The 14347-nt window shown below is 42.8% G+C and overlaps 1 protein-coding gene across 1 annotated transcript; it reads left to right on the top strand.

Moving 5' to 3' along the window:
• Nucleotides 1-3669: 3669 nt before the first annotated feature.
• Nucleotides 3670-8409, top strand: LOC123127514 (uncharacterized). The gene is made up of 2 exons (XM_044547243.1): nt 3670-3872; nt 5782-8409. Exon 2 carries the CDS (start codon nt 6227-6229, stop codon nt 8180-8182), a length of 1956 nt encoding a protein of 651 aa, XP_044403178.1. The 5' UTR covers nt 3670-3872; nt 5782-6226; the 3' UTR covers nt 8183-8409.
• The last annotated feature ends 5938 nt before the right edge of the window (nt 8410-14347 follow it).

Consider the following 14347-nt stretch of genomic DNA (forward strand, 5'->3'; position numbering starts at 1 on the left):
TGTACTTGGAGTGATTTAACCATCTCATTGTGACAGGTTTTGTAAAGCCATCAGCAAGATGATCTCCAATGGAAATAAACCTGATGTTGGGCAGCTTGCGAGCTACTCTTTCTCCAACGAAGTGAAGATTAACTTCAATATGTTTTCTTTGTGCATGAAAAACAGGATTTGCTGAGAGATAGGTAGCAGCAATATTATCACATCATAACCTTGCAACATGTGGAGAACTAATTCCATGCTCACAAAGCAAAGTCTGAACTCACATGACTTCAACTATCACATTAGCTATGGCTTTATACTCTGCCTAAGTGCTTGATCTTGAGACAACAACTTATTTCCTTGAACTCCATGACACAAGACCTGATCCAAAAATACAAAAAAAAGGTCCACCCGTGGATCTCCTATTATCAGCATACCCTACCCAATCTACATCAGAGTATGCACCGACAAGCATGGATGGAGACTTGACAATCTAAAGTCCAGGTGCCTTTGTAAACTTTAGATACCTCAAAATTCGTTCAAATACAGGCCATTGGATTGTATTACGAGCATGCAAAATATTGAAATACTTTATTATCAAAGTATGAAATACCACGATGAGTCAGGGCCAAGTATTGTAGTGCACCCACAACACTCACATAATTTGTTGCATCTTTTGGCCCAAGTGCTTCTCCCTCAACTATGAGTTTTCTGAAGTTGAGAGTGGTGTACTTATAGGCTTGCAATGCTCCAGTCCTACTCTTCCGAGAATATCAGTAGTGTCTTTTTCCCGTGTTAAGAGTATACCATTTGCTACCTTTTTGATTTCTATAACAAGGAAACAATGCAGATTCCCGAAGTCCTTGAGAGCAAACTCCAAATTTAGATCTCTAAGCTGGCAGGTGGTGGCATTTGGACTGTAATTGGCAACAAGCATATCATCAACATAGAGAAAGGACAAATATGATACTGTTTCCTTTGTTATAAAGGTATCACCTTTGGATGGAGTAAACCCAAGTTGTCATAGTTGCGTGCTCAGTCTTGAGTACCACGCTCTTGTGGCTTGCTTCATTCCATACAAAGCTTTATCTAACTTACATACAGACTGAGGTGTGCTTTTACTTTTATATCTTAGTGGTTTCTAGGTGAACACTTCTTCCTCAAGAACACCATGAAGAAACACGTTTTGAACATCTAGTTGTCGTAGACTTCACCCTAGCTACAACAATAGATTTTATAAGTTTAGATAGCAAACTTAACAGGTGGACTAAAGGTATCTTCATAGTCTATACGAAAACTTTGTTTAAAACCATTTCCAACTAGTATAGCCTTGTATCCATCTATGCTCTCATCTGATTTACTTTTAATTTTGTAAATCCATTTTTAGTCAATCACATGTATGCCTTTCTCTGTTAGGACTAAGCGTCATGTTCTATTTTTAATATGTGCTAGGTACTCATAATACATAGCCTTCTTCCGTTCCTCATGAGAAAGAGCGTCATCCAAGTGAATCCAAATGAACCAGCTCACTGGTACTAGTAAGGAATCCACACTTCATAAGCTTATCATACTTTTTGTATTGTCAGTGTACTCTTTGGGTTTGAAGATACAAGATTCGGACATGGTATTGCGCCTAAGAGGAGTTTCTGGTGGTGCACATGTAGATGTTGGCGGAGTTATTTGTAGCTATGGCGCAGAAGATCTTGGTGACACACCAAAAGAAGGTTCACCCACAGAGGATCTGGGTAGATCTGGGCCAGGTGACACGAGCGGCTTTCTAGGGGGAATTTGTATCACAACGCCCCCTCCACTCGAGTCGCGCCAAGTGCGGCTGGGAGAGGGCCGCATGGGCGTTGGATCACCATTTGTACTTATGGTTGGTAATTGTTGTTATAGTAGTTGATGTCTTGTGTTTTATTGGTGAAACATCATTACTTTCATATTGTGATAATTATCATTATCATACTAAACATAATCGCCATGATGTGGTGTGAACGGTTCCCTTTGTGTTCTTGAGGATATGGGAGAAGGAAGGCTAGTTAACAAGTGCCATATTTATTTGCAATAAAGGTTGTTCATTAATCATGTTGTAGTGTAATTCTCTAACGGTCTTATGAGAACGCTGACTTCATGAGACTTCACCTATATGGACCTAGAGAAGAGCATAATTCCATATTAAATTTAGGATGGGAGGTCGGAATGACAGATATTGTCATTCTCTCAATTAATGAGTTGTAAAATAAGGGGTGAATAGAGACCCTAAAGGAAGTTAGAGCTATGGTTAGGTATTTACCTTTATAGATCTGGATATTTGCGTTACTTATCGAGAGAACAATGATAAGTATCTGTATTCAATGATTTTGCTACACATTATGTTAGGCTCCATCCGTACAACATCGACTAAGCAACAACAATGAATGCAAGTGATACATGGAAATTAAAAACTATGCCATTATCCCGATGTCGTCAAGAACGTTTGATCATCATAAGTAACACAACCGGCTTGTCATTGATATTATCAAGGATCTGGCCACTTGATGCACTCTTTTACTTTTTAATGTTGATCACATTTCGTTGCTCAAACATCCCACGAAACACTAAATTGTTACATTTTTTACTACTTGCAGGGAAACCTTGCTATTTTTGCGATTATTATTTACTTCAACTCCTCGCGAGAATGATACTCTTACTTGTCAAGAAGATGTATAGTTGACCCCCTACACTTGTCAGGCATCATTAGCCAGGGAGGTTTTTAACCAACATGGATGGCAACATAGTCCTTGGATAGGACCTCCACCTCCTCAATATAGGCATAGTTTTTGTCTTATACAACTTTATTTATGTCGGCATGTCTTTTTTTATATTGCGAGACTGTTTGTGTGGACTTTGTGCATCTTAATCATGCAGAGGTTAGATGTCACTCATTATGTTTTGTATTCTCTTGATGGTACATTTCGAGAAGAGCTTTGCTCCACCTACGTAAGGATTACGTAGTGTGAGCGTTACATAGTGATTTGGCGGCTTTTTAATGGTTACAAAATGATTCGGTATGTCTTTTTTTTATATTCTCGTGTGAGCTTGTGTTGCCTCTTTTTCTATGGTTGCATCAACGTTTACATTAATAAGCATCATTGTAGGAGGCAACAAAATATATTTTAGAATAAAACAAAGGGAGTAATAAAAGCGTCATCAGAATCATGTTTCTTCGTCGAGGAAGCACTAGATGCAAAGATGAGTACCAACACAAGATCCTTCACTCATTGGAAGGTCTTTGACCTCACGGTAGGCGAGTTCCCAAACCTCACAAACTTGTGAAATGTCAAAATAGGCTTATTGACCACACATCTCAGAGGGGTTGCACACAATTACGATCAAAACAAACATGAGTAATCAGATGCTGAAAACATCGCCATCAAATTCCCGATTCAAACCTACCAGACGTGCTGTCACGGTTGCACAAAAGCAAACGCTCCTGGGAAGGGGGAAGAATCCACCATACTGGGCCCTTGCGATACGTGCACCATACAATGTGAGAGGGAGGTGAGCCAATCAGGCAGTCATTTATGCCAGCTCGGCTGCGCCGCGAGCCGACCGGAGCCAGGTGGGGGTGGGGGGTGGGGAGGGTGAAGAGCGCCGTGTGGGAGGCCGACGGACGGCACCGTCATGTGACGTAGCGCACCCACGAGGCGAGCCTCCCCGCAGGCAGAATACTCCATCAGCCTGATACCATATACACGCGCCCTCCCTCCTTGTCTAACAGAATCTCTCTCCCTCCAACCCCCCGCTCTCTCTCTAACAAAACAGAATCTCTCTCTGTCTCCCTCCCTCCCTCCCTCTCTGCGCAAAGACAGCAGAGGCTCCTCCTCCTCGTCCTCCATTGAGATAGATCCTAGGTGATTCCCTGGCCTTTTCCCTGCCTCAGTCCCTCTTCCCTTCTCAAATATTTGGTGCTCTATCCTCTCTTGCTTTGTTTCCTTTCCTTGTTTGTTTGCGTGTTTCTTGTCCAACTGTCCATACATATTTCGTTCGCGAATGGATTCTTGATTCATTCAGAGTCCTGGCCCCTTCATGATGGTTTTGAGGTTTCTGCATTGGATGTTGTAATTATGGAAATTTAGCCGTATAAGCTTATTTAGATCTCATTTTCCTCTTTTTTAATCGGTGGGATTTCCTTGCATGATTTACAATTGAGTTTATACACAGTTATTATATACTATGATATATGTGGTGGGAGCAAAGAGCTCTATATTTTCCTCTACGATTTGTTCAGGTGGTACGCAGTTAAGGTACTGTTTGCTATTCGATCGTGCTAGCAGAGGCCAGCCACAGGGTGTTTTTTTCCTTCCACTTTAGAGCAGATCGTAGTTTCTCCTGTGTTTTCATTTTAGAGTAGATCATAACTTTCCATTTTTATTCAACTGCGTCGTTTCTTGTAAACAGTCTTAATTCCATAAGTAGGGTAAAATTGTCCTGTCCTGGGTCCCTTTGCAGTCTTCTTCAGGACATGTCTCACATATGGTAGTACTAGCTAGTCCTGCTAGACTACCAATTTCTTGGGTAGAGAACCGCCAATCTGTCCAACGTGTGGTCAAGGTTTGCTTATATGGAGACCTCGGCTGAATCTGGAGCTACAAAGGTAGCATCCCATATCTCTGGTGCTCTTTCCCGCGGCTATGAGTACTTGAACATCAGATCGTCTAGCAAACTGAATCAACACTTATTATCCTTGAAAATATGCTTGTGGTTATGAATGTTGACCATGCAAAGATGGTTCTACTTGGAGGGATAATATTTTACAGCTGTAGCTATTAGGTACGACTTGAACTAGTCTAAACAAATCCGCTAGTTCTATGATACGGCGGCAAGGGCTGGTGTTTCACAGATTTATCGATTGGTATGAACAAGGGGATTTGATTGCGTGATTCTGTTATCTGCTCAATAGGGGTCGGGAGGATTCGTTGTCATAAAGGTTCAAATACTGCTCAACTTGCTTGACTAAATTTAGTCTACCGGTATGTGGCTCTTATGCAAAGGAGGCTTTGACTTATTCTATTGTGTGCTTGACACGCCCTTTATGTCCTGATATTCCGACGATAGAGGATTCTTTTTGGTGAAAAGAGAGCTTTCGTCAATCAAATATGCTATGGTAGATGATATTCTATCTATCAAATAACTTCGTTTATGCCAGTTTGTTATACCTTCCCATCTACGTACTCTCTATACGCCATATAAGGATTTTTATTTGCCAAAAAGGAACTTCAATCTTGCGAGGTTTTGATTGATTTTTCTCATATGAGTCATCCCTTATTTTTCGATCTCCGTACTCATTTCACTTCTCTGGTCAAGAACTGCATCTCATGAATATTCACTCTACCACAGACCTTTGTTTGTCTACTAGTACTAGTTTAGTCCTCCTTTGGATGATTGTGTTAGATTCCAAGATTTTCTGTGGTACGAGTGGAGCCACATCATCAATCAGACCACTGGGACAACCACGGCCCCACAAAAAAACAGGCAGGGCAGATTCTAGTAGCCTCAAATGATCATTAGTTTGAGCAATTTAACATCCTCTTCAGGAGCCAATGATTTATTCTTTTACGAAGTTGTGTGCAAGTATGGCTAAACTGGTCTCTTATTTTTCTGTTTCTTTTTATTTTGAGAAATTTCTGATTTGTTCTTTCTGTTCATCAGCTCTGATTTATTCCAATATGCATTGTATATTGCTATTTTGAAGTCATGTTAAGTTCTACTATCTCGTAGGGTATGAACACCATCTGACTTGCTAATTCCACTTTTTTGCAGTATCATTGTAGTTTGAAGATTATCTTGGCAATTGAGCTCCTCTGCTTCTGCCTAATGCTCAACAATTTATAAATAAATCAAGAAAATGGAAAAGGAACAGTGGATGGTCAATCAAATATCAGATCAGAACACCGCTGTATCAGACGGTTTAGTCTGCCAGGGCTCAAGTACCTTGTGGGTGACGATTTTTGTTGAGGCCAGAAGGTAAATGGACAGGGCAGACACGTCAGGTTTTGTTAGTAGCGGATTCAACGTTACCTCGCTGCTGCTAATATTTTTCGACTTCGTCTTCTCTCTCATGCACATATGAAATACCAAATCAAGAATCAACTGATCTTCTGTTGCCCAGAGATACTTGTTCTCCATCCACCACCTTCACTCAGTTAGTTCATGTTCAAAGAATAAACAGGCCAGTTCAGTCAGTTCTCAGTGTATAAAGGTATAGATGAATAACGGTTACGCGGATATGCGTCACCGTGGAAGCCAGCCCCTGAACGACAGTTCTGCAGTGTTGATGTCCGGGCACTTGACGCCGAGTTACACTAGTGTCGGCCATGGTCAGACCTCATTTTCCTTGGACTTCCGGGGTTCGGCAATGGACAACTGCAGCCGTGGCAACAGGAGTGTCCAGCGGTCTGGTCATGCTTCTGCCCAAGATGATGCGTGCAGGCTGGTACTTGGACTGGGTCCGTCGCCGGAACCTAGCTCTGTGGATTACCAGCAGCCTGCCGGAGGAGCAGGCAAGTCGAAAGCGCCGGTGACTCTGTTTGGCCGGAGTTTATCGTTCACTAATCCTGGGACGATAACCCTTGGGCTTCATGATCAGGTGGGTAATGCTGAAGCTATCGCTCAGCATTCTGAACCGCCTGGAGGAAACATCATCTCCTTCTCCGGTGTCGACGAGAGCTCGACGTCGGCCAGGAGGAGCTCCGGTGGCTACATTCCGTCGCTGCTCTTCGCGTCTCGGCCGAATCTTTGTGTTGCTCAAGAGAATCGGGCAGAGGCGCATGATGATCTGCTGGATGACCACACGGACAACGCCAATGATAGTGCCGAGCATCACCTTCAATTCAGCCCTGAACCTTCTGCAACGACAATGACAGAGACTTCGTTCGGTGTGAGCTCTGATGTTGTCACCGGTGTAACTGATCGTGGACAGCCGGTTCATCGCCGGTTTCCGAAGAAGTGCAGGTTCAAAGGGTGCTCCAAAGGTGCGAGAGGTGCATCAGGCCTGTGCATTGCCCATGGCGGCGGGCAGAGGTGCCAGAAGCCCGGATGCTACAAGGGTGCCGAGAGCCGAACGGCCTACTGCAAGGCCCATGGAGGCGGCCGGCGGTGTATGCAGCTCGGCTGCACTAAGAGCGCCGAGGGAAAGACGGATCACTGCATTGCCCACGGCGGAGGTCGCCGGTGTGGATACAACAGCTGCCCTAAAGCCGCGCGTGGCAAGTCCGGGCGATGCATCAAGCACGGAGGAGGGAAGCGGTGCGCGGTTGAGGGCTGCATCCGGAGCGCCGAGGGGAAGGTCGGGTTCTGCATCTCCCACGGCGGCGGCCGCCGTTGCCAGTACCCTGACTGCCGCAAGGGGGCGCAGGGCAGCACGCTGTACTGCAAGTCCCACGGCGGCGGCAAGAGGTGCGTCTTCGAGGGCTGCGCCAAGGGCGCGGAAGGCAGCACGCCGCTGTGCAAGGCGCACGGCGGCGGGAAGCGCTGCATGCACGAAGGCGGCGGCGTGTGCCCCAAGAGCGTCCACGGGGGCACCAACTACTGCGTGGCGCACGGCGGCGGGAAGCGCTGCGCGGTGCCCGGGTGCGGCAAGAGCGCCCGCGGGCGCACCGAGTTCTGCGTGAAGCACGGCGGTGGCAAACGGTGCAAGGTCGACAGCTGCGGCAAGAGCGCGCAGGGGAGTACGGAGTTCTGCAAGGCCCACGGCGGCGGCAAGCGGTGCACCTTCGGCACGGGCTGCGACAAGTTCGCCCGCGGGCGGAGCGGCCTCTGCGCCGCCCACGCGACGCTGGTGGCCTCGCAGTCCCAGTCCCATGCACAGCAGCGAGGACGCGGCGGCGGGAGCATGATCGGGCCGGGCCTCTTCCGAGGCATCGTGTCCTCGTCAGCCGCGGCCGCAGCCGCCAGCGCCATGAACTACGAGTACTCGTCGGGCGTGAGCACGGTGTCGGAGTGCGACGGCTCGCCGGTGCCTACGCCGGGGAGGCAGGAGCTGATTCCTCCTCAGGTGCTGGTTCCCCTCTCTATGAAGTCCTCGTCGCCATCCGCGGATAGGCGCAGGGAGAGTGGAGAGTTGTGTGTTCCAGAGGGGAGGGTGCACGGGGGTGGACTCCTGTCATTGCTCGGCGGGAGCTTCAGGAACGTCATTGACGTCGACAAACTCTCAAGCCGCTAGCTCGGGTCTAAATTTCTGTCTGTCCAAATTATACTTTCTTCTTGAACCCACAAAAAAATTTGAACATTCTACACGTCTTATAGTGTTAGGTATGGGTGTCACGTATGAACTGTTATGGGAAAGCTTAAATTTTTGGCAGTTCCACAAGCTTTTGGGACGGGAAAGCTTTTGGGCCGTAATTCTTGTTGATTAGACCGATATGTATGTAATAATGCAACCTTTTGTTTTGCTGGATTATCTCATCGATGATTCTCATGAACTCTATTGATGATAAAGCTGCTCTAGGGTTGAAATGAGTTCCAAATGCGTTCTACTCCTATGTTGCTAGATGTTTAAGTTGTCACAGTTATAGCTAGTACGTAATTGCCAAACGCAAATTGGTAACGTTTACTCCATAAAAACTAATCCATTCGTAAAAAAATATAAAAGCGTTTAGATCATTAAAGTAGTTATCTAAATGCTTTTATATTTCTTTACAGAGAGAGTAAACACTTTGACGTGGTGATGGAGTCAAATCTCGGGTAGGGGTCCCGAGCTAGTAGACTCGGCACGATGGTAACACGGACACATGTTTTATTTAGGTTCATACTCTCTCGAAGAGATAACACCCTACGTAAAATTACCGATGGTTGTTAGAAAAAAGAGGGGAGGCCTTCCGGGGCATCACCAAGCTTAGTTGCTTTGTTCTTCTTAAATATTTCCTTGGGGTGTCATGAGCATCCCCAAGCTTAGGATCTTTTCACTTCTTATTCCTTCATCCATTGTGATTTCACCCAAAACTTGAAAACTTCAATCACACAAAACACAACAAAATCTTCGTGAGATCCGTTAGTATAATAAAGCAAATCATCACTTTAAGTATTGTTGCAAACTCATTTATATTTTATTATTGCATTATACCTACTGTATTCTAACTTTTCAATGGCTTATACCCTTCAATACAATCCATAAATTCATCAAATAAGCACACAATGCAAAGAAAGCACAATCTGTCAAAAACGGAACAGTTTGTAGCAATCTGAACTTTGACGATACTTCTGTAACTCCAAAAATTCTGAAAACTTAGGACAATGTAGGCAATTTGTATATCAATCTTGTGTAAAAAATTCAGAATGTTTCATCGCTTCTGTGATTTTTAACAATTCAGCTACTGGACGTAAAAGTTTCTGTTTTTCAACATGATTAAATCAACTATCACCCAACATGATCCTAAAGGCTTTACTTGGCACAAACACTAATTAAAACATAATAACACAATCATACCAGTAGCATAATTGTGTGAACAAACAAAAACAGAAAGAAAAAAGAAAAGGCAAAAATAAATTTTATTTATTGGGTTGCCTCCCAACAAGCGTTGTCGTTTTATGCCCTTAGCTAGGCATAATACATAGATTCAACTATTGTCATCTATAATTTTCAACTCCTCAATCACACAACCAAAATTCTTCAAGGATTTAGCATGCATATTTTCGATAATAATACTTCTAGGAATAAGATTGAAGAATGCATTCTTCAAGTAGGGCTTTTTATCGCTTCACCAAAGTTGTGGTGAATACTAATCATTTTAAGATCTTCATTATTGCTACTAGAAGTGGCACCCTTGTTTTTAGAAACTTGTGTAACCTTTCAATTTTTAGGAGTTTTCTCCATAGTTTTAATGGAAGAAAAAACTGAGCTCAAGTTACTAAAAGTTTCTTCCAATTTATCAATTTGAGCGGGGCTCTCTTCTACTATGTTGTCAACTACGGTATCTTTTTCTTTTAATAATTTAAGAGCATGCAGACTAAGGCATAGCCTAGTGGTGGGAAGGGGCTGATGCCTTCCCACCCACCCAGATTCAAGGCATGGTACTTGCAATTTGGGTTTGTTGCACCAATTATACTGTAAGGGGTTCTCTTACAGTCTTTCTATCAAAAAAATTAAGAGCATCTCCCGCTTTTGACCCTATTTTATAGCAAGGTTATGGATTCTTTTATCCAAATTTTCAACATATTCTTCGGTAATCATTTTCTTTTCAATAGCATCCAGCCTTTGCATAACATGCTCAAGAGTTAAAATTGTTTCATTAATAATGATAGGTGGGGCACCCACTAAACCTCCGATAGCATTAAAAGCATCCAAAGAGGGGCACATCAAGAAATTCCCACCGGTAATACTATCAGGAACGAATCTATACCAAGTGCTAATGCCTACATAAAAACTACAAAGAAGAATAACAGTGGATTGCTTACGAATAGATCTATTATGAGCATTGCAAATCCTATACCAAGCATCTTTTAGATTCTCCCCTCCCGTTTGTTTAAAGTTAAGAACTTCATTCTCAGGGGTACAAGCAATAGAGGAGGAACTAGCCATAACGACAAAGTAGGCAAGCAACAAAACATGAGAACAAAATATCGAACAAAAAAACGAAAAAGATGGCAAATAAAAAGGCAAATATTTTTGTGAAGTGGGGGCGATGAAAACGAGAGGAAAATGGAAAATAATGTAAATTGCAAGGAGATGAGATTTGTGATTACGAACCTGATAGATGTTGATGATGTCTCCCTGACAACGGCGCCAGAAATTCTTCTTGATTGCTTGTATCTGTGTTGATATTTCCCCGAAGAGGGGAGGATGATGCAACACAACAACGGTAAGTATTTCCCTCAGTTATGAAACCAAGGCTATCAATCCAGTAGGAGAACCAAGCAACACTATGTAAACGGTACTTGCACACAAAGAACAAATACTTGCTACTCAACGCGTAAGAGGGGTTGTCAATCCCTCCTTGGTATTAATATAGATAAAATTGTATGAGATTGGATAACTAAATCTATCAAAAACACAGAATAAAATAAGTGAAGAAAAAGTGTGGCAAGGTATTTTTCAAATTTTTGGAATAATAGATTTGAAAACAATATGATAGAAAATAGACCCGGGGGCCATAGATTTCACTAATGGCTTCTCTCGAGAAAATAGCATACGGTGGGTAAACAAATTATTGTTGGGCAATTGATAGGAGAGCAAATAATTATGACGATATCCAAGGCAATGATCATGTATATAGGCATCACGTCCAAGATTAGTTGACCGACTCCTGCATGCATCTACTACTATTACTCCACACATCGACCGCTATCCAGCATGCATCTAGTGTATTAAGTTCATGGAGAAATGGAGTAATGCAATAAGAACGATCACATGATGTAGACAAGATCTATTCCTGTAGGAATACACCCCATCTTTTTATCCTTAATAGCAATGATACATGCATGCCTCGCTACCCGTTCTATCACTGGGTGAGGACAGCGCAAGATCAAACCCATCCCAAAGCACCTCTTCCCATTGCAAGAAAAATCAATCTAGTTGGCCAAACCGAACCAAAGTTTCAGAGAAGAAATACGATGCTATAATAATCATGCATATAAGAGATCAAAGAAGACTCAAATAATATTCATAGATAGAACTGATCATAACTCGCAATTCATCGGATCCCAACAAACACACCACAAAAAGTCATTACATCAAATATATCTCCAAGAACACCGAGAAGAACATTGTATTGAGAATCAAAAAGAGAGAGAAGAAGAAGCCATCTAGCTACTGCCTACAGACCTGTAGGTCTGTGGTAAACTACTCATGTATCATCGGAGGAGCACTAATCAGGATGATGCACCCCCTCTGTGATCATGTTCCTCCCTGATAAGGTGCCGGAAAGGGCCTCTAGATTGGATCTCATGGTTCTGGAACTTGCGACGGCTGGAATTGTGTTTCGTTAACTCCCCTAGGTTTTCTGGAAGGAATTTATAGAGCTGAGAGGCGGTGGAAAGGAGATCCATGGGACCTACCACCCACCAGGGCGCGCTTGGGGCCTCTGGAACGCCCTGGTGTCTCGTGGGCCCCACGGGCCTCCGCTCGGGCACTTCCTTGGCTCCCAAGTTGTCTTCTGGGCAGAAAAAAAATCTCTAAAAATTATTGTTGCGTTTGGACTCCGTTTGATATGGATATTCTACGAAGTAAAAAACAAGCAAAAAATAACAACTGGCACTTGACACTGTGTCAATAGGTTAGTCCCAAAAAATGACATAAAGTTGCTATAAAATGAATATAAAACATCCAAGAATGATAATATAACAGCATGGAACAATAAAAATATATAGATACGTTGGAGACGTATCAGCATCCCCAAGCTTAATTCTTGCTCGTCCTCGAGTAGGTAAATGATAAAAATAGAATGTTTGATGTGGAATGCTGCCTAACATATTCCTCACATATTCTTTCTTTTGTAGCATGGACATTTGGACTTTTAGATGGTTCAAGGCAATAGTCTATATTTGACATGAATATTTCAATACTCAAGCATATCAACAAGCAACCATGTCTTTCAAAATATCAGCAATAAAGAAAGTTATCCCTAGCCCATCATGCTCAATCGTTGATCCATTCATGAAACACACTCGAATATTAGCTACATCCAATGCACAAATATGATCATAGTGCTCCCTAGTTGGTTCTTTATAAGAGAAGATGGAGACTCAAATAAAAATAAAAATTGCATAAAGTAAATAGATAGGCCCTTCACAGAGGGAATCAGAGATTTGTAGAGGTGCCATAGCTTGATACGTCTCCAATGTATCTATAATTTTTTTATTGTTCCATGTTGTTATATTATCAATCTTGGATGTCTTATAGTCATTTTATATCATTTTTGGTACTAACCTATTGACATAGTGCCAAGTGCGAGTTACTGTTTTTCCATGTTTTTTACATCGCAGAAAATCAATACCAAACGGAGTCCAAACGCAATAAAACATTACAAAGATTTTTTTTGGACTAGAAGGAAAATAATGGGCCCTGGCTATGCCTACGGGGGTGCTCCGAGGAGAGCACAACCAACCGGGGCGCGCTAGGAGGCCCAGGCGCGCCCTGGTGGATTGTGCCCACCTCGGGTGCCCCCGGACCGCCTCTTTGCTCTATAAATACCCCAATATTCCCAAAACCCTAGGGTAGTCTATGAAATATTAATCCAGCCGCTGCAGATTCCAAAACCACCAGATCCAATCTAGACACCATCTCGGATGGGGTTCACCACCTTCATTGGTGCCTCTCTGATGATGCGTGAGTAGTTCTTTGTAGACCTTCGGGTCCGTAGTTAGTAGCTACATGGCTTCCTCCCTTTATCTTGATTCTCAATACAATGGTCTCTTGGAGTTCCATATGATGTAACTCTTTTGCGGTGTGTTTGTTGGGATGATGAACTTTGAGTTTATGATCAGATCTATCTTTTTATATCCATGAAAGTATTTGAGTTTCTTTGATCTCTTTTATGCATGATTGCTTATAGCCTCGTATTCCTTCTCCGATATTTGGGTTTTGTTTCGCCAACTTGATCCATTTATCTTGGAATGGAAAGAGGTGCTTTGTAGTGGGTTCGATCTTACGGTGCTTGATCCCAATGACAGAAGGGGAACCGACATGTATGTATTGTTGCTACTAAGGATAAAACGATGGGGTCTATCTCTACATAGATAGATCTTGTCTACTTCATGTCATCGTTCTTATTGCTGGATAGTGGTCAATGTGTGGAGTAATAGTAGTCGATGCAGGCAGGAGTCGGTCTACTAATCTTGGACGTGATGCCTATGTAATGATCATTGCCTGGATATCGTCATGAGTATTTGAAGTTCTATCAATTGCCCAATAGTAGTTTGTTCACCCACTGTTTGCTATTTTTCTCATATATTTGCCTTTGCGATCTACTTTTCCTTTCCATTTATTTTCAGATCTATTAAACCAAAAATACAAAAATACCTTGCTGCAATTTATTTTATTTGGTGTTCGATCTATCAATATTTACAACTCTCTCACGTCTGTTTGATAATTTCCGACACCGTTACCCGAAAGGGATTGACAACCCCTTTTACACGTCGGGTTGCGAGTATTTCTTATTTGTGTACAGGTTTTTTATGTTGTTTTGCTTGATTCTCCTACTGGTTCGATAACCTTGGTTTCATATTTGAGGGAAATACGTACCGCCACTGTGTTGCATCATCCCTTCCTCTTTGGGGAAATACCGACGTAGCTTCAAGCGACATCAGAGCTCAAAGCTTAAATTGAGAGATAAAAATATTTTTGGAGGCATTTATTAGAATCTGGGCTCATCAGAGCTTCTTCGTAGTTTGT

Source organism: Triticum aestivum, chromosome 6A (genome assembly GCF_018294505.1).
Source record: "Triticum aestivum cultivar Chinese Spring chromosome 6A, IWGSC CS RefSeq v2.1, whole genome shotgun sequence".
Lineage (NCBI taxonomy): Eukaryota > Viridiplantae > Streptophyta > Magnoliopsida > Poales > Poaceae > Triticum > Triticum aestivum.